Source organism: Labeo rohita, unplaced genomic scaffold (genome assembly GCF_022985175.1).
Source record: "Labeo rohita strain BAU-BD-2019 unplaced genomic scaffold, IGBB_LRoh.1.0 scaffold_192, whole genome shotgun sequence".
Lineage (NCBI taxonomy): Eukaryota > Metazoa > Chordata > Actinopteri > Cypriniformes > Cyprinidae > Labeo > Labeo rohita.
The window spans coordinates 47,193-72,932 of record NW_026128132.1 but is presented as its reverse complement, the minus strand read 5'-3'; the positions used below and the strand labels follow the sequence as shown (position 1 = coordinate 72,932).

The 25,740-nt window shown below is 38.7% G+C and overlaps 1 protein-coding gene across 1 annotated transcript; it reads left to right on the top strand.

Moving 5' to 3' along the window:
* The first annotated feature begins 2,119 nt into the window (after positions 1 to 2,119).
* LOC127159115 (uncharacterized) lies at positions 2,120 to 19,628 on the top strand. Its single transcript, XM_051102022.1, has 10 exons — positions 2,120 to 2,289; positions 3,054 to 3,419; positions 5,412 to 5,747; positions 6,696 to 7,043; positions 10,191 to 10,514; positions 11,210 to 11,536; positions 16,336 to 16,674; positions 17,052 to 17,153; positions 17,278 to 17,303; positions 19,254 to 19,628. The coding sequence occupies exons 1-10, from the start codon at positions 2,238 to 2,240 to the stop codon at positions 19,356 to 19,358; spliced, it is 2,325 nt and encodes a 774-aa protein (XP_050957979.1). The 5' UTR covers positions 2,120 to 2,237; the 3' UTR covers positions 19,359 to 19,628.
* Positions 19,629 to 25,740: the final 6,112 nt, after the last annotated feature.

Here is a 25,740-nt window from a genome sequence, read left to right as displayed (position 1 = left end):
GCCCTGTTTCTTCTGCACTTATCTCTCGTGACGCGGTCAGACATGTGGCGTGTTTTTACGGGGACCCCTAGTGTCGTACACTACTCGACACAACTCGGAGTGTACGACAGATAGGGAACGTCTCGGTTACGTATGGTAACCCTCGTTCCCTGATGGAGGGAACGGAGACGTTGTGTCTCCCATGCCACATCTCTGGTCCGCCTCTGAGTGAGCTGAGACGCTCGGCTCCTCAGAATCAGAACGAGTGAGCAGATGCACACGCTGCCCTATTTATACCCGGATGTCCGGGGCGTGGCCAGCTATGCAAATCTGCACACCCAATTTTCATTGGCCTTTCTCAAAACTGTCAGAGGTGTTTGGGCTCTCAAGGGCGACCCCTAGTGTCGTACACTACTCGACACAACGTCTCCGTTCCCTCCATCAGGGAACGAGGGTTACCATACGTAACCGAGACGTTACTTTTTGTAAGGGATTACTGTCACTCTATATTAATATCAAAATACATCAGCTGAACACGCACAATAACGTTGCTTGATATTTTAAACATTTGTAATTAATAAAGTACATGGCCCAGGCTGTACCAAACAGTCAATTATCTTTTTTATTATGAAATGTCTCATACTTATACTTACCTTTGATGATAAAATTCGGAGACACCCGTCTCAGCTTCTGACGAGTGGTAGAACTGTCAGGAATTTCTCCTTTTAAGAGAAACCTTTGAAGCTGTGTGTAAAATGCAAAAGAATCCATATCACTAGAAGACGTCGTAAAAATTTGGCGGTGACAGGAAGTGGCAGCAAGCGTGCACATGCGCAGAGCAAAACTTGTGTTTCCGCACATGCGCAGTACAAATCGTGTTTCAGGTACGGATCGGGTAGTGACACGCGCTGCAAATAGCACGGACCACAACGGAAATGTTTCAGGGGGACCTCAAAAAGTGACGAACCCAGCTGGGACCTGAATTTTGACCTGATTTTAACTATTAATAAAGCGTTGCAGTTTTTTTTCGTGAACTTTAAACGTTATATTTATTTGCATATATTTATTTATTTATATATTTATTTGCAATTAAGTTAATAACGTTTCACAGTTAAGTGTGTAATTCGTCAGATTAGTCTTATAATATCCAAAAGTCCAATGAATCTTATGATCAGGATGTTAAACAGAAAACTCACCTTTTAGTTCAGACAACACCTCTCTGACCAAAAGCCACTGAACAAATAATCCAGATATTGAACATTTATTTTTCTATTGCCCTTATGCTATTTCATTTTGGACTGACTTTAAAATAGACATAACAAAGAAATTAAGCAAATTAAGATTTATGATATTTTACTTTATTGATATTTCTGATATTTTTAACCCAGCTGGGTTCCTCCCTTTTTTGATGTGCCCCTGAAACATTTCCGTTGTGGTCCGTGCTATTTGCAGCTCGTTTGTATTTGCCGCGAGTTTCTGTGTTTGGTTGTGTTGTGAGAATTTGCAGCGCGTTTCGTATTTGTGATTGCGTTGCGAGGATTTGCAACGCCTGTGTTGTCAAACTGATGAAGATGTTTTTTTTTTTTTTATTTGTTGTCGTTTTTTTCTGTTTGCATGTGTTTTCTTAAGTTGCAGCGCGTTGAGCTCTCTCGGCCACCGTACAAATCGCACCCTGCTTAAACAGCGCTCTGGGTCCGCTGCAGGCTGTAAACTAGTCCCCCATTCCCTCCCCCGGCCGTAATGGTACGGACCAACCGCGAGCGCAAAACACAAAAAAATGCCACAACCTAAACTTGTAGACTAGAAAATTAAACAGAGAGACAATTATTCGTTTGTGAGGTATTTGGAAAAAATCCTAATTCCTTTTTGATCCTTTAACAGAATATATTTAATTTTTACTGGTACTTTGTATTTGTTTTTTTTTGTTTTTTTTTAGACATGTGCCTTGCTAGGTATCTGTTTATTTACATTTGTTAGTGCCACTGTATATGTATATTATATTCAATATGTTTAAAAAAAAAAAAAAAAAAAGTTTAGAGCAAAACTTGTGTTTCCGCACATGCTCAGTACATGTTTCAGTACGTGTTTCAGGTAAAACGTCATACGTCATCCCATTAAAGTTTGTAGAAGCCTCCCAAACTGTTACTTTCTGTTTATGTAGTGCGATACGGTCTAATGTCGCTGTTAATGCAGAACAAGTACAGATTACGTTAATTTACTTAACTTAATCTGCGTTTAGCTTTTAGCAAATATTGACGATGACCCATGTGTTTATTTTTCTCTCTTTGTTGGTGCCTTTACGCGCGGATGGTAAGACATTTATACAGTCTCTTTTTCGGGCAATGATACAAGCGAACGGGACGCCGTTTTGTTCAGAATAATCTCTTTTAGCTTTGAATTCTACAAAAATAATTTATTATTTCTCCTTCCACTGACCACTGTAAGACATTTTATTTGGTACAGTCTCTCTCTCTTTTGGACGTGACGGTTTTAGCCAGCCTTTGATATAGAGCAGGGGTGGCGAACGTCGGTCCTGAAGAGCCGCAGCCCTGCAGAGTTTTGCTTCAGCCGTAATCAAACACACCTGAACAAGCTAATCAAGGTCTGAAGGGTTACTAAAAAGCTACAGGCAGGTGAGTTTTAATTAGGGTTGGAGCTGAACTCAGCAGGGCTGCGGCTCTCCAGGACCGGAGTTCGCCAACCCCGATGAGGCATAAACATAATGGCCAAAACTCTGACAATGGGGTGTTAGTAGAAACAATTCATTTAAGAGTATATACATACATATATATATATATATATATATATATATATTGTATTATACCTTGAACACAATCGCAGGAAAGTCGCATTGGTGAGAAGAAAAAAAACCTCATTCCAAATTAATAGAAAAGTAAATGAATTAAGATTAAAAAAGCATAATGTTTATTAAGTATACGTTCATCCATGAGACTTATGTATGCTTGTCTAATGAGTGAATGTTAAATTCTTCTGCTAATTGTTTGCATGTGTTACATTATGAATCCAAACATACTTTCTCTACTCACTTATTAACTGTTTTTTTTTCCCTCCAGATCCTGTCGTTTTTAATGTAGTTGGAGTGCCAGTGTTTGTGAAGGAGGGAGATTCAGTCACTCTACATGTTGATGATACGTCAGATAAACGAGAGATGAGATATTTTCTAGATATTACATGGAGTTTTAATTACAATCGCATAGCTGTAATTGATTACAACTATTTTCACAATGAAAATCACAGTAGGATCTGTACAGATGTTCAGTGTAAAGATGGTGATGAGAGATTCAGAGACAGACTGAAGCTGGATCATCAGACCGGATCTCTGACAATCAGAGACATCAGAACCACAGACTCTGGACTTTATTATCTAGATGGCTTCGGCTTTCACAACCTTGAGAAGATCTTCATTGTTGCTGTTCATGGTGAGTAATTATATTTGAAAACAAGTCATGGACTTTTTGCAGGCCACAAGAAACATCATAAATGGATATAAATCACTTATATTAACTCGGTTAAAATATTTTTGTCACTTGGATATCATCCCAAAAAGATCCATTTGATATGTGTGTGATTCTCCATCATGTCTACTGCCTGACGATTTGTGAATGGCCCAAAAAATGATCACAATTATCAAATTATTACAAACACTTGCAAAACAGGTGAACATTTAACAAATCTGAGGTACAGTACTGACAAATTTATGATCAAAAGTTTTTTTTTCTACGTCAAAACATGCATGAATGAACTTAAGTAAAATATTTTTTCAGTCTCTTCTTTTTTCTTAAAATATCTTAATAGAGAAATGGATTTCTTATTTTGATATTGTTTCAAATCATGAAGCATGTTTGTATTCCCCAACTTTGATGCATATGTAAATTTATGTTCACTTTAAAAAAAACACCAGTTCCTGATTTTTGTGGCCTAAAATGACTGACATTGTGGAAATTTGCAGGAATTTTTGCAGCATTTCTTGTGTTGTTTTGCAGTGAAAATATACCAGAGACAGTGTTTTTATTACTTTTGACCTCAAGAAACATTATGCTCAAAAAACATGTTCTCCATAAGAGAACAATGAGAGAAACAAACAAAAAAGAAAAAGAAACGTAAGTAATGTCCCATACCCTATAACGCCTACAGTATCATATTTAAAACATGAATTTTTAAAGACTCTAAACTGTCAACATGATTAAAGCTTTATTTTAAAATCTCTAATAGATAAGCAAAACTACTAGCAGGAGAATATATATATATATATATATATATATATATATATATAATTTTTAAAATATATGCACTACTAAAATATATGTACTGAATTAAATAATGATATGGCAGGATTTTGAGGAACATTTATTTGTTTGTTTTGCAGTCATCTTTGTAGGCATAGCCTACTGAATTGCATACTGTTATAGAACTCACATATTGATCATATGAATAATAACTTGCCCAAATTACATATTTTACTCAGTTTAGGCCTCTGAATAAAAGTGAGGTATTTTTCCCTCTGGATTCTACTATATGCCTGGTGAATCAAGTATATGACAAAACGCTTATGAAGTTTATTTTTGATGATTATTTAATTATTTCAAGCATTACATGGCTTAAAAACAAGTCATATTTTTTGGGGTTTAAGTGTGTAGCGCTGAAACCCAATTGTAATTGTAAATGAAAATGGGTTGAACCACAACAGTAATTTGTACTTGCACAAACAAATGCTCCCAAATATATTTTAAGGTCACACAGATAAAATTTCTAGAGCATATTCAGTCAAAACAGTTGCAATTTTGAGCCGTGACAATACATGTTATATGGACGTGGTATGCACCAATGGTTTGTGGACTAAACCAGGATTAATATATTATCAAGCACGGTACCAATAGAGTTGCATTAATAATTGTAACTTAAGCAAAACATAACAGTATACGGTACAAAAGCCAGCACACAAAACAGTAACAATACACACAGTGCCCGGAGGATGTCCGTGTTCATTTATAGGAAGGTTTGTATACAAATGAATTGAGAGAACTACTTATTTATAGGTATTCTGTGTCTGTTTCAAAGTGAATTAGGTAAGAGTTACAACTCTCTCTAAATTTCTTTGGATTGCAAAAACCATCTTATCTTTGCTGCCATAGAAACCAGTGGCCATGTGCCACATTCGGGGTCAGCAGTTTGGGGGAGGATTTCATAGATCCTCATGGTTTTCTTGTTGGGTGTGGAGTGTTATGAATTATTTGTTAAATATAACAAATAGAAGAATTTCTAATTAATTGATCCAGCTGTTATACCATCTGAAAAAAAAGAAAAAAAAAAAAAAAACATGATACACATACAAATACCATCATACCACCCAGAAGCACTATAGTGTAAATCAATGATTATTATATAATAACTGTTTATTTAATCTTCTTCAGGTGTTTTTGGTGTTGGTTCAGATGGAAGGTCAGTGTTTGTGATGGAGGGAGATTCAGTGACTCTAAACACTGACGTTAAAACAAAACAAAATACAGAGATTAGATGGTATTTTAATAAAGATATCATCGCTGAAATCAATAGAGATCTCAATAAGATCTGTACAGATGTTCAGTGTAAAGATGGTGATGAGAGATTCAGAGACAGACTGAGACTGGATCATCAGACTGGATCTCTGACCATCACAAACACCAGAACCACAGACTCTGGACTTTATGCACAACAAATCAACCACAGAAGCCACAGCTCACTTCAGAAATTCGCTGTTGTTGTTCATGGTGAGTCATTATGTCTTGTTTGTCTTTAAATCACATCACTTAATGTGTTTAGTTCTATTTCTTGGTGCTGAACAACTTAAATGTATTTTGTAAATATAAACAAATCTTTATTTTGAAGTCTGCAAGTTGGGACAGAGGAAAAAATAAAAGTTAAAAGGTTCTAGAATAACCAAATAAAGTTTCAACAAGTTTCTTTCGCAAGTTTCAGCTCATACATCTTTGGTGTAATCTTGCCTTAACTAAATGCCTCTCAAGAACAGCTCAGTGCCTCCCTTTCAACAATATTGCTTTCAGCATGGGAAGAGTATAACTGCAGCCTGGAGATCTCCAAATGAGACTGGGAGCTCCAAAATGACATGCGTGACACGAATGCACAATTTTTCCCCCAATCAACTTTAATACAAATTCCACCCCACTGCTGATTCTAAAGAATCTGGTGAGTTAGATAAGAAAGACATGCAAAATGTGCAGGGCAGGGGTACCTCCAGGACAGGTCGGAAAACCACTGAACTAGAAACGTTAATTTTTAAAGTTTTATTTTGAAATGTAAGTCAGTACCAAATGGCTGAAACCAGAGACAGTGGTGAAACCTGCCTCATTTTGGAAGTAATGGCCACTTTTGGATATCTCTGGTCTGCAGTTACTTGTCCAGCACATTGTTACAGCACCCTTTTTATCTTTTAAAACAAATTATAAGTAAACTATTTGTATTTCTTTAAAAATGTAGTTTAGATGTTTTGCAAGATAGAACCATATAATTCCAAGTGGAAAATTACTTTTTAGAATTATAAGGTTCTATCTGCGTTCTGAGTGGTTAAACACATAATGTCAGACTGAATGTCATGAAGGAGCATGAAAATTGCATTTACATTTAAACTTTTTGCATATTTTGTAGTTTGTTGTTTTCAGCAAAAGATCCTCTAGCAGCTTTTGTGTTGTTTGTTTCAGAAGTCCCTGCTGCTGAACGAGATCAAATGAAGACAAAGTCAGTGAAGGAGGGAAAATCTTTTTTATTAAATCCTGATCCTGTGTTAAAAAACCCAAATGATCTGATGACGTGGTATTTTAATGACACTCCTATAGCTGAAATCACTGAGGATCATAGTAGGAGTTACACAGATGTTCAGTGTAAAGATGGTGATGAAAGATTTAGAGGCAGACTGAAGCTGGATCATCAGACTGGATCTCTGACCATCACAAACACCAGAATCACAGACTCTGGAGTTTATAAACTAAAGATCAGCAGCCGCATCAGCAGCATCAGCATCATTAGGAGCTTCAGTGTCACTGTCATTGGTGAGTATCATTTAGTGATGATTCGTAGTAAATATATCCACATTTAATATACTACACTCTTAAAAATAAAGGTGCTTCACGATTCCATAGAAGAACTTTTTTTTCGTCTAAATGGTTCCATAAAGGACCTTTATTATCTGAAGAACCTTTCTGTCGAAAGTTGGTTCTTCAGATTGCAAAAAGGTAAGAAAGAGATGGTTCTTTAAAGAACCTTTGACTGAATGGTTGTTTGTGAAACCAAAAATGGTTCTTCTATGGCAGGGGTGCCCAATCCTGTTCGTGGAGATCTACTTACCTGCAGACTTCAGCTCCAGCCCTGTTCCAACACAGCTGTCTGTAATTATCAAGCGCTACCTAAGAGATTAATTAGCTGGTTCAGGTGTGTGTGATCAGGGTTGGAGCTGAACTTTGCAGGATGGTAGATCTCCAGGAACAGGATTGGGCACCCCTGTTCTATGGCATCGCTTGAAGAACCTTTTGAAGCACCTTTATATTTAAGAGTGTAGGTGCCTGATCCACTTTGAGAAATGAAAATGTTATCTTCACTTATTTTACTCTTCTAACTGCAGCAGAAACTTTAGTCTATTTTCAAGACAATGCATTTGGCGAAGACCATCAAAGGTTTCTATGCACAGCATGATTTGCAACATAGATCATTGTAGTCAGTCACACTGCAGCTGAAGTCATTGATAGTTTGAAGAGAGCACTCGTTGCTCAATTTCTGTACACATTATCTAATCTATTCACAATTGGAATAAAAGTTTTATTTTTCATGCTGATAAAAGGACCAATGGCCACATATACACTGCAAAGTTTTAGGAGAGACAACTGCATTTAAATGCAGAGTGAATCTGCTAAAATATCATTCTATGAGTCACAGCCCAATCAAATGACTTTATATAATGATAAACATAGCAAAAAAAACAAAAAAAAAACGAATGCGTCAGAATATATCTGTATTAAATCTTGCAGTGTAAATATTATCATATAGTTTAAGTTGCCTCTGTGTCTGTGATTACAACATGTATAAGATAATAGCCACAATGCACAGGAGTTGTTTTTGTCTACCTGATGTTCTTAATGAGTGTGTGGTTCATGTCATAGTCCTTGTCAAACGGGTCAGGTCGTGTTTTCTAAGTACTGCAGGACAGGTGCACATTTAGCAAAGAGGGCACATCCAGACTCTGTCATGGGTAATGCAGAGAAAATAAGGGTCCCTGTAAATGATTATGTTAAGTTACTTGGTATAAAAACTATGTGAAAATAACTATGTGAAAATAGTAATATATGGATGGTGCACACAACGTCATTCACACAAACACCACATTTTGCAAACATTAATTTAACAATATAAGTTGTAACAGTAAATCCTTTATGTACATAACTGATAACTAAGAATAAGCATAATTATTAAAATGAAAAACTGTCAAGTGTAAAGTGTCACAGCGTCAGTGTTTTTTAACAAAAGCTGTAAAAGAAAAAAAAGGCTGTAAAAAAACTGTTAAATAACCTTTTTTTCTGTAGCATTTTTACAGTTATTTTTCTAATAAAATTTATTTATTTATTTATTTATTTGTTACATATTAATGTATTTTCCATCAGTACATAAACTGATGAAATATACCTTGAGTCACTTTGGAAAAAGCTTCTGGTAGATGAATAAAAATTCATGTCAAACAGAAAATCATGGCAGGCTAATTTCATCACCCTGGTGTGCTAAAAATGAAAATATGAATGGGAATGTACTTTCGAGATATTTTACTTATCAAAATTTTAAGGGATACCAATAATTGTGGGAATTGTGGATTAGAGAAAAAATAAATAAATAAAAATTTTGTACATTTAATATATATATATATATATATATATATATATATACACTGACCGAAATGCAACACTGAAAACTAGTCTGTATCTGGTCCACCATTTGCCTCACGCAGTGCAACTCATCTGCTTCGCATAGAGTTGATCAGGTTGTTGATTGTTGCCTGTGGAATGTTGGTCTACTACTCTTTAATGGCTGTCCGACGTTACTGGATATTGGCAGGAACTGGAAAGGCTGTTGTATATGCCGATCCAGAGCATCCCAAACATGCTCAATGTGTGAGTATTGTGAGTATGCTGGGCATGCAAAAACTGGGTTGGTTTCAGCTTCCAGGAAATGTGTACAGATCCTTGCAACATGGGGCCGTGCATTATCATGCTGCAACATGAGGTGATGTTTTTGCTCATAAATGTAATCATCCTAAATGGTCTAGAAATGGTCTTCTTCTTCTCTATAACAATTAAGCCATTTTGGGAAATGAGCATGATTAAACATATACTGTGAAGTGGAATCTGGGTCGAGGCAGACTATTCTTACAAGCCCCTCTTTGATGCTCTTGGCCCGGAAGAAGCATCACATCCACTCCCTTATACAGATTACACCTCCCTTCCTGGGTAGATGCCCAGTGGTGGTGAAGCCCTGGCTTAGGTTGTTCCCTTATGGCCATCGGAGAATCTTACCCTCATGCACACTGGTTATCGTTCCATCCAATTAGGCAACATTATCATAGACTTTTTTCTCAAATTTTGCAAAATGACATACAGACATTTTCTTGGGTTTGGGAGATGAGCACTTGAGAACCATAACAGCAAAAGAAATAATGTAATCCAAATGTACTAAACATTATGATCATAATTAGAAATCCAGAAGCATCTTCGTCTGACACACAATAAGCATCCACTACTTTCTCCAGTTTTGACAAGAACTCAACAAGATCCATGTTATCAGGGTCAAAAGTACCCACTGCTGTAACAAGCAGTCCATAAAATACAGGTATCTAACACCTTGGCCACTTTCAGTTCTTTAAAATCAAGAACTCTCTCATTTCCATTCTGTCTTGTTTGCACTGGTGCTATCAGGATTCTGCATGCATGTTGTTAGCATGATTAGCATAATGCTAACATGATTTAAATAGAATTGAATTTTGGCAGTTTAAGTTTGAAGAGTGAACATTGTCAATGTAAGTCTATGGGATTTTTGGTGGTTTTGATAGTCCGTTTTACGAAAACTGTAAGCCGAATCAGTTAGAAAAGAAATAGCAACCTGAGTCAGACCAGTCTTTTCAACCCAACATTAATTTTTCTTTTTTTTTTTTTTTACAGTTACAGGTGGAGGGTCAGTGTCTGTGATGGAAGGAGATTCAGTCACTCTACAGACTGGCATTAAAACAAAAACAACAGAAATGATTGAGTGGTATTTTAATGGCTTTCAAATAGCTGAAATCACTGGAGATCTTCATTATATCTGTACAGATGTTCAGTGTGAAGATGCTGATGAGAGATTCAGAGACAGACTGAATCTGGATCATCAGACTGGATCTTTGACCATCACAAACACCAGAAACACAGACTCTGGACTTTATAAACTACAGATCAACAGCAGAAGAGGCAAAATCAGGACAAAGATTTTCATTGTTGCTGTATCTGGTGAGTCATTATGCTTAAAGCAAGTTTAGTTTGATGTTAATGTGTTTAGTGATGATTGTTTTTTTTTTTGTTTGTTTGTTTTTTTTTTTTTTTCATTTTTTATCGTTAATTCACATAAAGTATATAGATATTTTTTTCACAAACTGAAAAATTAGAATTTGCTGACGTAATTATAAATTAAGTTAGGTATGATTTTAAAGTTATTTTTTAGAGTTATTTTTTACTACATCAAGTGCATTTTGTAAATGCAGCTTAATTTAAGATTTTAGATATCTTGACTAAAAACAAAAAAATAAAAGTTAAAAAAAAAATTAAAAATGAAGGGGTATGAATACTTTCGCAAGGCACGGTATGTATTCATTCATTCATTCATTCATTCATTCATTCATTTGTTTGTCCATCCTTTTGTCAAGTGTTCCCTGTTTTGTGTTTTGGTCATTTTAAGTGATGTAATTTTATGGGTAATATTCATAATGGGTAAAATTGATTGAGTCAATGAAAATCCTTGAGTGTATGAATCCACAAATATGTTATAGAGAAAAGTGTCAGGGTTCTGTCACTTCTGTCTGGCTTATTCTTGGTCTTGTGACAGCGCTGACATTCATGTATTGGGTTGCATGATGCACAAGATCATCCATTACATGTATATTGTATAATTTTGTTTGACTGTAATTAACTGTTTGTTTCTTCTTCAGGTTTTCTTGGTGTCGGTGAAGATGGATTATCAGCATTTGTGATGGAGGAAGATTCAGTCACTCTACACTCTGATATTAAAACAAACCAACAGACCGTTATTAAATGGATTATGAATGACATTCGCATTGCTGTAATCACTGGAGATCTTAGTTATATCTGTACAGATGTTCAGTGTAATGAAGGTACTGAGAGTTTCAGAAACCGACTGAAGCTGGATCATAAAACTGGATCTCTGACCATCGCAAATATCTCAATCACAGACTCTGGATTTTATCAACTAGAGATCAGCAACACCAATAAAATTACATTTGGTGTTCAAGTCCATAGTGAGTTATTAGGTTTTAAAGCAAGTCTTGTATATTTAAAATGTCCCAGGTTATGTATGTAACCATGGTTCCCCGAGGAAACGAGACGCTGCGTCCGAAAAACGTTATGGGAACTCATTTGGCAGAACCACGCTCTGAATGCATGTGTAATCTAGCTAATCAGACGACGATACGTCACGGGTGAATGATGTCATCGACCAGGAAGCATAAAAGCACATGTATCATCTGGGGATGAAGCGAGCGCTCGGCAGGGATGCCGGAAGGATGGATCGAGACGCAGCATCTCGTTCCCTCGGGGAACTATGGTTACATACGTAACCTGGTACGTTCCCCTTCAGGAACTCGAGCTGCGTCCGAAAAACGCTATGGGAACGAGACTTCCAAACTTCCAAATCCCTGCCTAGTGCAGGAGCTAGGGCAGGAGAACAGAAGAGCCGGGATTGGCTCGGACATCTAGGTTTTAGAACCTTACAAAGGTGAGGGGCGTGAACTATCCCGCAGCATTGCAGATGTCCTGTATTGGGACACCTGCCATAAGAGCTTTGGAGGCAGCCATAGCGCAGGTAGAGTGAGCCATGACCCCCAGTGGCGAAGGGAGGTCAGAGGACACATAAGCAGTAGATATGGCATCTACGATCCATCTACTGAGAATTTGCTTAGTAACGGGATACCCCTTCTTAGGGGGGCCAAAACAGACAAACAACTGATCTGTTTTACGCCACAGGGCAGCTCTGTGGACATAGGCATCCAAGGCACGTACGGGACACACACAATTTCGCTTCTGCTGGTCGGGCTCCCGAAAGGGAGGAGGACAGAAAGCCTGGAGCACGACCGGCTGTGTTGTGTTAGTGGGGAACGTACCCCGGCCTGGGGTACAGAAAAGCTTTGGTCATACCAGGAGCGAACTCTAAATGCGAAGGAGCCACCGAAAGGGCCTGCAGGTCCCCAACCCACTTGAGGGAAGTTAAGACTAGCAGTAGTGCTGTCTTAATGGTGAGGTAACGAGCAGGTATCTCCTCTATAGACTCGAATGGCGGCCTACAGAGAGCCTCAAGCACCACAGCCAGGTCCCACGTAGGGGACATGGGGTCATGTCGGAGGCCTCAGCCTCAGCACACCGTGGAGGAAACGTACCACCAGGGGAACCTTACCCACTGGCATGCCACAGAGAGGGGCATGGTAGGCCGTGATTGCCGCCACGTAGACCTTCAGGGTGGAGTGGGATAACCCTGTGGAGAAGTGGGCCTGCAAGAACTCCAGTACTGTACCAACTGGGCAGTTAGCTGGGTCTTGCTGGCATTCTCCACACCATGAAGTGAAAAGCTTCCACTTCAGGGCGCACAGTTTCCTCATAGAAGGAGCTCTGGACTAGAGGATGGTCTCAACAACCTCAGTTGAGAGACCGGAAGCTATGAGCTGTGCCCCCTCACCCACAGCTTCCACAGCTCCGGGCGGGGGTGAAGGATGGTGCCCTGCGCCTGTGAGAGGAGATCCCTCCTGACGGGAATCTCCCATGAAGAGCCATCAAGGAGTGATATCAGGTCCAAGAACCATACTCGGCCCGGCCAGTACGGGGCTACTAATAGTACACTGACCCCATCCCGGCGAACTCTGTCCAGAACTCCTGGGAGTAGAGCGATCGGGGGAAAGGCGTACAGACGTCGCCTCAGCCATGTCTGTACCATGGCATCCAGCCCCAGGGGAGCTGGATAAACTAGAGAGAACCAGAGGGGACATTGCGCATTCTCCCTTGTAGCAAAGAGAATCCACTTGGGCTGGACCAAAGATCTCCCATATCTGCTTCACCACCTCTGGGTGAAGCATCCATTCCCCGGGCCTCGGCCCCTGCCTCGACAGACCTCTGGCGGAGTGGCCACTCATAACCGCCCCCATCCGGTGAGGAATGCATCTGTCGCTAGAGAGACGCGGCGGCAACGAGCTCCCAATACCGGGTCTTGATTTAAGAACCACGGCTTCCTCCACATGTCTAAGGCACGTAGACCTCGGCGCGTGACCTTGATCATGCGGAGCAGGTTTCCCCTCGGGGAAATCCTTCTTTGGAACTATGAAGTACCGGCTATAGAACCCGGACTCCCTGTGGTGAGGAGGGACCACCTCGATGGCCTTCTTTCTCAGAAGGGTCTCTACTTCTGCAATATGCAGGACCCATGCAGACACATTTGACAGTAGCTTCCACGCTGCTAAATAATCTACTAAGGGAACCAGCTACTCGAGGCTGGCCTCTGATGTTGACTGCACTACTAGCTCGGAGACCTGTAACGGCGGACCGGCAGGAGACTGCCGAGCTAACTGTTCTAGAGACCCACAAAGGGGGTGGCGAGCATCCTGGTTCTGCTACGTCCTCAGGCGGAGAGATCTGGGACGTGAGCTCGCTGGAGGCCGCTGTGCCCTGTAACACTGGCAGGGACAGCAGACTGACCTCCTAAGGGCACCGAGGAGAGGCGGACACCGTGTAATGGGGTGCAACCCGCTCTTCCCGGTAGGGGCTGCCCTCCTGCGGCCGGGGGCCTCCTAGACTGAAGCACGACCCTCAGGTCGGGCCTCGCCTTAGAGGACCCCGGCCTAGAGTGCCGCGAATCTCAGCTTTTGCGCTTCTCTGTACGAGGAGCTAGTACTCGGCTGCGGAACTTAGAGTACGGCGAGGCAGGTACTGCCGGAACGCTGCCGCCTGCTTGCGAGCCTCCTGGTACCTGCTGACGACAGAGTTGACTGTCACCAAACAGGCCAGAAGGCTCAAGCGGGGCGTCCAAGAGGAAGACCCTGTCTTTCTCTTTCATATCGGACAGGGTCAACCACAGGTGCCTCTCCGCCATGGACTGCCCCTCTACCCGGGCGGTTTCCATGGTGGGTTGAGTGAGATCAGCTCTTCCAGATCTACTTTTTCGCCGTCTGCTAACCCCTTAAGCCGGTCCGCCTGATAGGCCTGGAGCAAAGACATTGTATGGAGACATGCTTCGGCCTGACCTGCTGCCGAGTACCCCTTACCCACAAGCGAAGATGTAGTGTGAAGCAGCTTTGAGGGTAAGGTCAGAGCCTTCAAGGACGATGCTGCGCCAGGGGACAGATAGCTAGCTAGCGTCTGTTCCACCCGGTGCATCGCCTTGTAGGCTTGCTCGTCGAGCCCCGCCACGTTCCCATAGTAGTCAGAGGCAGGGATGAACAAGCGAGCCGAATACGGTCTTTCCCACGACCTCAAGATCTCTTTGTGGAGGTCGGGGAAGAATGGAAGGCTCCTTCTTGGAGATAGGGGAATTCCTCCGCAGAAAGCGTTCATCGAGCTTGCTTGTCTGCGGAGCAGCTTTTTCCTCGGTGGGCCAATCGATGTTTAGCTTGGCCACCGCACAAGTTACCACCTCCAAGAGATCCTCGTACTGCACCGACTGAGGGTTCGCTTCCTCAGCGGTGCTTTCGAGGTTGCCCTCCTCGGAGGACGACAGATGGAGAGAGGAGCCCGTCTCTTGGGAGGAAGTAGCCACGGTGCGGGCTTCCGAACCCTCAGAACGGGCAACGGACCTGCCGGGTAAGGATGGAGATAGGGGTTCACCCGTCTCCATTCCCTCCAGCAGATCCATCTGCGAACCCCAAGAGTGTAGTACCTGCTCCGCCTCAGCAGAAGCGGGACCAGCACCCTGGGGAACGCTGGTGAAGGCTCCCTCCTCGAAGAGAGCCTTCCGGGAGCGGAGCGTCCGCAAAGGAAGCAATTCGCAATGCGCACAGCCCCCTCTAGTGCTGACATAGCGTGCTCCGCTCCCAAGCAGACCACGCACATGCTGTGTGTATCCCCGCTTGTGATGTAATGCTTACAAGGGGGAACACACTGCCTGAAACGTGGCCTGCTCTCTCCACTCTTTCTCTTTTCTATGGCTTTCATATCTAAAGACATCACCCTCAAATAAAAGTTGTGCTAAAACTTGCACGAAAAAACAGGGTGACAAGACACACATAGAGCGCTCTGCTGAAAGACAGAAGCTGACGCCGGCAGCTTCGCACATGCTTTTATGCTTCCTGGTCGATGACGTCATCCGCCCGTGATGTATCGTCGTCTGATTGGTTAGATTACACATGCATTCAGAGCGTGGTTCCGCCAAAGGCGTTCCCATGGCGTTTTTCGGATGCAGCTCGAGTTCCTGAAGGGGAATTCATGTTTACATAAGTTGCTTTTAGAATATTTCTTTCATGTTCCCATTTTACATGTTATAGTACAGTACATAGATCAGTTATTGGCACACGTTTTTATGTCCCCACATGACACCATCCAATGTCCCCTTCAGAATTTCACGTATCAGCATACAGTTGGTCTTCAGAATGCTGCCATCTACAGTTTTAGGTGTTTCATTTTTAATTTTACGATATCTTCAAGTGCAGTTAATTATTTGTCATGCTATATGTGCAAACAGACAACAGCGTTGTTGAAGTCATGCTCTTTTGTATGTCGTCAAACCTTTGGCCACTGCCATGTCTGTATGCTGCTGCAAAATGCGGCGAAAAGTCCTACATGACGGTAATAGTGTGATTAAGGTCTGCACATGTCTATACTGCACTTTGATAATGTAACTAAAAAAGGAATATTCCACATGTCTTAATTCAATTTGTGTTAACTTAGAGTGTGACTTTAGCTGGATTAAGGTCATCAAAAATCTCTGTTTACATGGTAGATTTCTAATCAAATTATTGTCTTAATCGTGTTAAAATCCGAATATAGTTGTCTATGTAAACGTTGTCTATCTGAAAGTTTTTTCATCAAAGCATCTCTGATCAGCTTTTCGTTTGTGTTTCAGAATTTTCTGCTGCAAAACGAGATGAAATAAAGCGAAAGTCAGTGAAAGAGGGAGAATCTGTCACTTTGGACACTTATTTAATAAAAACCCCACATCATTCATTGTCATGGTATTTTAATGACACTTGTATAGCTGAAATCAGTGGAAATCAGAGCAAGATCTGTACAGATGTTCAATGTGAAGATGGTAATGAGAGATTCAGAAACAGACTGAAGGTGGATCATTCATCTGGATCTCTGACCATCACAAACAGCAGAATCACAGACTCTGGAGATTATCAACTAAATATCACCAGCAGGAGGATCAGCATCATTAGACACTTCAGTGTTTCTGTCACTGGTGAGTATCATTTAGTCATTCAGTGTATTTTCCCAGTTTTAGAATAGAGTTTGAAATTAGTTTTCATTGTAGCCTGTTTAAAATGGTGAACTCTGTGACTCAAAATTAAAATATAACATGTCTCTATCACCTTCACATATGGTACACATCAAGTGAGACAACAAGCAGTGTGCTGTTAACAAGTCTAATGTTAACTATAAAAAAGTGCATAATATTAGTAATTTTTTCCAGTGAACTCTGCTGTTTACAGTGATGTGATGCTGTTTTAACTTTTGTTCCTCAAAACAACAGGCTTAAATATCAGTATTATAAAAATATTGATAAATATTGGATTAATTATAAGTCACTCACTAGTAAAAATGACTGTCTGTCTTCAGCTGATCTAACAGGAATATATGGTGCTGTTTCTACTGTTCTGCTGCTGGTGATCGCATCTGCTGGTTTAATTTACTCTTGCAAGTGCCATTCAAGAAGGAAACGTGAGTGTTAAATACAGCTGATTTAACAAGATGGAAATGTGACATTTTAAAAAAATGTGAGAATATTTGTATTTTGCCCGAGCCAAGCTAATGTGTTTAATTGAGTTTTTTGTTGTTCAAACAGACATCAGGACCCAGTGCAATGATCAGGTGAGATACTATCAAATTAAAAAATAATAATAATTGTTTGTCTGTCTGCCTGTAATTAGTTAGTTACTTAATCAATCACAAATCACAATCACAAATAAATTAATTAATTAATTAATTAATTAATAATAATAAAAAAAAACATGTTTAGATCTTTAAGATGGCACATTTGTGTGTGTATGTGCGTGTAGTTTGAATCAGAAATAATTGCATAGAAACACCAAAAAAAAAGACAGCACTGCTGTTATAGAATGATAAATAGTCTTATGAATGTCTTTGATATGTTTAATTTAAATAATTTATATATTATTATCATTGTATTATTATTCTAATTACATTTATTTACTATAGGCTGTTACAACCCTGACATAAATATTTCTTACAAATGAACTCCCATATGAACAAAATATGACCTTGGACCACAAAATCAGTCTTAAGTAGCACATGTATATTTATAGCAATATCCAAAAATACATAGTATGGGTCAAAATTATCATTTTATGCCAAAAATCATTAGGATATTAAGTATAGATCATGTTCCATCAATATATTTAGTAAAATTCATACTGTAAATATATTAAAACTTAATTTTTGATTAGTAATATGCATTGCTAAGAACTTCATTTGGACAACTTAAAGGTGATTTTATTAATATTTGGATTTTTTTTTTTTTTTTTTTTTTGCACCATCAGATTCCAGATTTTCAAATAGTTGTATCTCAGCCAAATATTGTTATATCCTAACAAACCATACATCAATGGAAAGTGTATTTAGTCAGATTTCAGATGATGTGTAAATTTCAAGTTCAAAAACTTGACACTTATGACTGGTTTGTGGTCCAGTGTCACAAATGACAAATGAGATGAAAAAAAAAAAAAAGTGCAGTTTTATTTATTGACCGTGTATAAGAACGGTGATGGTGATGGCCTGAGGTGTGAAACTGATCTTGGTCCAAAGTAATTTTACACTTTTTCAGAGTAGTTTATTTTAGCCACTCTGTTTTAGGCCTATTTCTACAAGACTCTGTCCCCACTCATGTGGGCATATTCTTTTGGCCTGACGAGGCTGTCTGAGTTTTGCTGTGAACCATGAATTTGTCATTGTTGTAGGTTAAATAAGTCCTGAATACTCACAGAAACTGATCTGTGATGTTACAGGATCAGTGAGCTCATCCAGATCGGTGGTAGCAGCTTCAAAAACACTCCAACCAGTGCAGTCTACTGTTAATTTCTTTTATCTGGATGTCGACAAATTTTCTGCAGTTAAATGACTCCAAGTCAGAAGTACTTATAATTACCCCATGTGGCCCCTGTAATGCTAGTATTAATCATCTTCCCTCTAGTCTGGGTGCCTTATCTATTAATGTTTGAAAAGAGGCTCTAAAGAGGCAACTTAAGTGTAATTTTTTTTTAGCTCAAATCTGTCCTTTGATGTCCAGGTGACTAAAGTGGTGCAATCTTGTTTTGCACAACTGAGGCAACTAACCAAGACAAAGTCATTCCTTTACTTAAAAATTAGAAAAGGTCATTCTGCTCTTCACTGGTTGTGAGTTTTAGAATTGATTTTAAGATTTTGTTGCTTGTTTTTAGAAGCATTGAAGGGGCAGGCTCCTGCCTATATTTGTAATTTATCAATTCCTTATGAGCCTGATTGCTGCTTGAGATCCTCTGTTAGGGCCCTTTAAATGGTTCCAAAATCTCGACTTGTTACTAAAGGTGACCTAAGCTGTGGAACTCCCTGCCTGGGGATATTAGGCAGGCTACTACTGTCCTCTTTTAAGTCTCTTCTTAAGACTCATTTTTATTGTATAGCTTTTTGTAAATTTGTATCTTGTTGCTGTATTGATCTTTTTATTGTAAAGCACTTTATTGTAAATCAATACATTGTTTTGAAAGGTGCTATATAAATAAATGTTTACTTACTTATCTTCTTTGAATCTGTATTTTCTTAAAGGTACATGATGTTGAAGACTTCTCCCCTAATCAGACTGAATCTATTTCTCCTGCCAGTCAGACATCCCAGACTGAGACTGATGCTGTTAATGAGGCACCAACGTAACATTATTCATTATTATGATACTTTCATAAAAGAGGCAGTGAAGAGAAGATTGGAAATCTTCATCAGCTAAAAATAACAACACACACACACGCATGCATGTTTGTTTTTGTAAACTGTAATGACTTTCCTTAGACTTCTATAGTTTTTATACTGACCAAATTTTCTATCCCCTAACCCAACCCTAACCCTAAACCAACCTCTTACAGAAAACCTGTTTGCAGTGTTTCTGATAAACATCATGTACTATTTTTAATAATTTTTTTGTTTCCCACAATGCACATTTTTCTGGTTTTAGACTTGCTTGTATAAAATGTGATTCTTTGATAAACAAATGTATATATATATAGTCTGTATATGAGTCATATATGATATATATATATATATTCTGTATACTTTCTTCACACAAAAGAGAGACAAAGAACAAGGAATGTGTCTTGGTGTCCGGAGCCTCCAGTACAGAAAATGTCAATAGACTGAATTTTAAATGTGCCTATGTGCTATTTTCAGATGAAGAGTTTTGATAAGGTATTTACAGATGTACAGTCCTGAGATGTGTTATGTGTTGCTCAGGTGGAATATGACCCATGGGGGGTGGGGGGAGGGAGGAATGTCTCTGGCTGTGTTGGTGCTCAGTGATCTGTAGCAGCATGTACACAGCAAGATCTGAAAGATATTTTGTCCATTTTTGTTTGGAAAGTGTATTTAGTCAGATTTCAGATGATGTGTAAATTTTAATTTCAAAAACTTGACACTTATACAACTGCTTTTGTGGTCCAGGGTCATAAATGACAAATAAAATGAAAAAGAAAAAAAAAATTGTAACTTTATTTATTGACCATGTAAGAGCACATTCTTATTATTTAGGTTTATTGGCAAGTATGCTTACACATACAGTGTATTTGTCCTGATTATGGCCTGAGGTGTGAAACTGGTGATCTGTAGCAGCATGTACACAGCAAGATCTGAAAGATATTTTGTCCATTTTTGTTTGAATTCATTTATATCTGACTTTGAACATGAATGCTTCATCAAAGACAAAGTTTTAGTACAAACACATTGACACTACTACACTGTCTCTAGCATTCCTGTTACTCCAAGGCCTTCTCTGCAGTAATACATTTTCATTTTCAAATGTATCCAAATTAATTTAGACACAGTCGGTAGCTGGTAATTTCAGCAGGAATGCATTGTGATGAAGCTCTTTATGTTTTTGTTTGTTTGTGAAATATCACCGTTGTGACCTTCATTAAGATTCTTAAAACTCAGGAACTCAGCCTGTAATAACTGCACTGAAAAACACTCAAGCAACAGCAAAATACTGAATATGTATTTTTGTAATATATTATTTATTATGCTCCATAACTGCTACTGATGCACAACATTTCATAAAAGATTGTGTACTTAAATTTTAGTAATGTTTACATATTTACAAAAATATGCATTTACTATTATACTCTTCAGATTTTTGCAACTTATCCTGAAAGACTTTATTGTTGAAATTGTACTTTCGTTGTAAATTGTGATTCTTTAAACTTTGTTGTAATGCAAGTGTTGTAAATTGTAATAGTCTGTGTTTGTGAGGCATGTGAGATGCAAGAAGTTGGCGGTATAAAACAAAAAAAAAATCATTTTGGTGACAGAGACTATGATGAAGATCAGCTCACGTCTCTTCCAGTTCTTGAAGCATGTTCAGCTGTACTGTATCTGGTTCTCTCAGGTTTCTCCTGTTTGATTCAGTCATTCAAAGAGCTCATTATCTGCCTAACATCATCTCACTAACATCATCTCTGAACTGTGGGCTTCCTGGTTACAAGAAAGGCAGGATTTAGTGTTACCATTGTGTATATATATATATATATATATATTTTTTTTTTTTGTAAATGTTCTCAGAAATTTTTTTCAGTGTCAGAGCTTAAGTACTGTAATAAGGTAAACTTCTCAAAAAAAAAAACAAAAAAAACACAACCTTAGTAGAAGACAGAAATCAGGTGCCTTGTGATCCTTTTATGTATATGTTTTCTGTAACTTTAAGTCAGCCAAGGAGCAAGTTACTTACATTTACATTTTTTAATGCTTTTAAAAGCTTTTTTTTCTTTTTTCTGAACATCACTTTTATTTTTGTAACGGGACTCCAGGGAAGTGTGTGAGATCCAGATGCGAGCTTTATTGAACACAGCGTAGTCAAGACAGGCAGGGTCGATATCTTGTGTCCAGTAAACAGGCATGTAACAAATAATTTATAGGCAATCATTGTCAAAAAAAATAAATCTGATTTACTTATAATGGCTGGAATCTTGAAGGTAAAAAGGCTGCTTATTATTTCTTTTTATTATGCAGAACTGAATCTTTATTATTTTTTAATGCTTTTTAAAGCTTTTTTTTTTTTTTTTTTTTTTTTTTTTGAACATACATTACTTTTATTTTATATTTAACTGAACATTAGTGGAAATAAAAATAAATAAATAAATAAATAAAATAAAAAAAAAGATTGTGCTGGGTTTGATAGACTAAGTCAATTAGCTTTATATTCAATGGAAATTGATCTGTTGTCTGTATTTTTCAGTCATTTGTTACAGTCTCTCTTCTGGTCAATGAACAAAACAAAATAATTTCACACACATTTTCACAGCACTTTGCTATTTTTCTGTCCCAAGCCCATACAGGGGGTGAAGAGCCTATTGTTTTTCTTACGAATTTGCAAATTCACTCTTTAATAAGCCAATTTTCAACAACCTCTGTGGCACACCATTTGACCTACAGTCACCAAAATTCATACACAAATAGATCTCATCTGCCCAAACAACTTTTGTGCTTACAGTCAGCTATTTTTGTGAAAAATGCACAGTATGGAATTTGCAGTACACCTCCTAGGGTTATAGTGCCACCAACTGACATCAGGTAGTGTGTCATTTTTAAAATGATATGAAATCAGCCTTTAATTTTTGTTTAATTTGCTTCAAACTTCATTAGAATAATGTCAGTAATGTCAAAACACAGCAGATGTATTCTTTATACCTTAAATACTCTTTCCAGGGCAATGTCTCAAACTTTAATATTCTTTTCATGTATTTTTGAGGTGCTTAACATGCTTAGAATTTCATGAAACTCGACACACACATCAGAGTTATCAGTCGCTAAACATTTGCAAAAGCTCAGAAATGGGTGTGAAGGAGGTACACTAAACTCTGTACATATATTGTTCTCATCAAGCCACTTTTTAATTTACACTGACCAAAATTATAAATGCAACACTTTTGTTTTTGCCCCCATTTTTCATGAGCTGAACTCAAAGATCTAAGACTTTTTCTATGTACACAAAAGGCCTATTTCTCTCAAATATTGTTCACAAATCTGTTAGTGAGCACTTCCCCTTTGCCGAGATAATCCATCCACCTCACGATAATCCATCCACCTCACCTCAAGATGCTGATTAGACAGCAGAATTATTGCACAGGTGTACCTTAGGCTGGCCACAATAAAAGGCCACTCTAAAATGTGCAATTTTATCACACAACACAATATCACAGATGTCACAAGTTTTGAAGAAGCGTGCAATTGGTATGATGACTGCAGGAATGTTCTCCAGAGCTGTTGCCCGTGAATTGAATGTTCATTTCTCTACCATAAGCCGTCTCCAAAGGCGTTTCAAGTGGCCCATGGTGGCAGTGAGGTTATGGTATGAGCATTTTATTGATGACATTTTGAATGCACAAAGATAACGTGATGAGATCCGGAGGCCCATTGTTGTGGCATTCATCCATGACCATAACCTCATGTTGCAGCATGATAATGCACAACCCTATGTTGCAAGGATCTGTACACAATTACTGGAAGCTGAAAGCATCCCAGTTCTTGCATGGCCAGCATACTCACTGGACATGTCACCCACAGAGCATGTCTGGGATGCTCTGTCACACCTGTGAAGTGGATGGGTTATCTCTGCAAAGGAGAAGTGATTTAGACAGATTTGTGAAAAATATTTGAGAGAAATAGGCCTATTATGTATATAGAAAAAAAGTCTTAGATGTTTGAGTTCAGCTTATGAAAAATGGGGGCAAACACAAAAGTGTTGTGTTTATAATTTTGGTCAGTGTATAATCAGCTATGACCAACAGGAAGTTGGCTATTTTGGTTTGAAGGTTGTTTTTGTTGTTTTTTTTTTTTTTTTTAATTTAGGCTGTTATTAATTGCATACTCATGCAACTCACATCTAACTTTGTAAACGTTTTTTTGGATATATTGAACTGTGTTGCCATGGTGATTTATTACAGTAAGGGCAAAAAAAGTCAATGTCTGCGACGTGCCGAGTCCAACGATAGATCCGTCATTTTAATGTTGTGCATTTTCGCGCTCTTTTTTCCTCAGGTAGCTGCATTAGCTCCGCTGTGCACCTCACTTTAACTCTCGTGGTGTAAAAGCAGTGGTGTAGTGTAGGGTATACGCAGGTCCACGGCTTATGTCCACTTCTTCATCATTTGGTTTTCCGTGTACCCACTTTTAAATCCCCTCTGTTGCGCATCGAGTAGTGTCCTGCATTAGCCAAAATCGTGACTGTCCACCACATGAATAGCTAATTTAATCGCATGTGAGTATATGCAAATATTCCCTAAAAACACCCGGTAACGACAGTGATGCGGTCTTCCTTTTAAATATATTTGATAGACCTTCCGTACACAACTTCCGTATTTTGCACCAGAAATACGCAATTGCTGTGGAAACCTATTTCCTCCCAGGTATGCCGGTAACCAGGTAAACAACAAAGATAGCGCAAGCATTGAGCAAGTGTTGATGTAGCATACCGGGCTGTTTTGTAATGCCCAAAAGCAAAATAAAGTTGTACATGTTCTCTATACTATCCATACATAACCCTATAACCCTAACCCTAGGTCTAAGTGGACACACTAATAATTTGTTAGCCTGATTGCTCTCTAACGTTAGCTACGTTACTTACCTTGAAAGTTATGGATTAGAGATGAGCGGATGAGCTCAAACGTCACCCGAGTACGCAGCTTCAAATGAATTATCCGCCCATCACCCGCCCGCATCTATATTTTTCTCTGATTTAGATACCCGCCACCGATCGTTATTTACATTTATTCTAATTCTTAGTTTTGCATGATAATATTATGAATGGATGGTTAATTTTTAACAGCAGATTGATTCAGCTGATCTGCACACTCTTATATAAGCTTAATCACACGTGCTTTTAAGCCAAATCCACACTAAAAAAGAATAACGTTAACTGACATCTGGACGTGACTCTCCGCAATCTCTGATGAAATCGATTGGGTGTTTGAACGCCTACTGGATCCTTGGACAAAAGTTTACAGAGGTTTACCCAGTTTAAGAAATTTTTGATCGTATAAATCTAATTGTTTTCATTTTCAATGTATTGTTTTCGTTATAATGTACTGATTCAAATTAGTATCTCCCATCCTCCACCGCGTTGATTGCGTCAGCCCCCGTGACCAATCAGGCGCTCTATAAAACCCCGGACTTCCTTGTACACTGCAAGGAGTGTTGTATCGTTGTTATGTTTTCTAGTTTCCTAGTTTCCTGAGTCCCCTGAGTTCCCTAGTTTGTATTCGCGCCTGGTTCGTTTACAACTCATCGCCGCCTGCCTATTGGACCCTCGCTCTGGTTATTGGACTACTCTCTCTCGGATCGCCCCTATGGATGACGCTCGCTACTGTTTTGACCCTGCCTGCCTGACCATGTATCTGTCTCGTCCTTCTAATAAAAGCTTGCACGTGGATCCGCTCGCCTCTCGTCTCACTCGCACTGTAACAGTCACAATGCATTAAATAACATATATATTGTTGCTTCTTGTCATTTCTGATAATGTGTCCTTTCATAATAATAATAACGATAAAAGGCAAAATGTTTTTTTATCATTTATCAAAAAAAAGTCTTCAGTTAACAGGAAATTTTCTATTCATACAAAGTCTGTGACATTGCACTGACCATTCTTTCATATTTATACATGCCTTATTTAAATTCCTTCAAATCTCACAGCAACATTTCTATTCATACTTCTTCAGAATGCCCAACACTCTGTCTGTATCAAGTTTCATGAGATTTCAGTGAAGATTTGTACAAAAAATTAATGGCAATTTGTCACAATGCATTATGTAGCATATATATTGTTATATTCTCTTATATATCCTTCAAAGATGTTGATGCCGATAGCTTTGTGGGCAGCACTGTCATGGGTTCCTTTCCTGATCCCACCCCCATGTCACTTCTTGTCATTTCTGATGTGTCCTTTAATAATAATAATAATAACGATAAAAGGCAAAATGTCTTTTATTAGTTATCCAAAAAAACTCTTTACAGTTAACAGGAGAATTGCAGAATTTGACAGAAAATGACAGGCAAATCT

Excerpts from the sequence above, each read along its gene's own strand:
- LOC127159115 (XM_051102022.1), top strand. The coding sequence starts at position 2,238 with ATGACCCATGTGTTTATTTTTCTCTCTTTGTTGGTGCCTTTACGCGCG. Across the intron at positions 5,748-6,695 it reads ATTCGCTGTTGTTGTTCATG|AAGTCCCTGCTGCTGAACGA; the intron begins GTGAGTCATTAT and ends TGTTTGTTTCAG. Across the intron at positions 10,515-11,209 it reads TTTCATTGTTGCTGTATCTG|GTTTTCTTGGTGTCGGTGAA; the intron begins GTGAGTCATTAT and ends TTTCTTCTTCAG.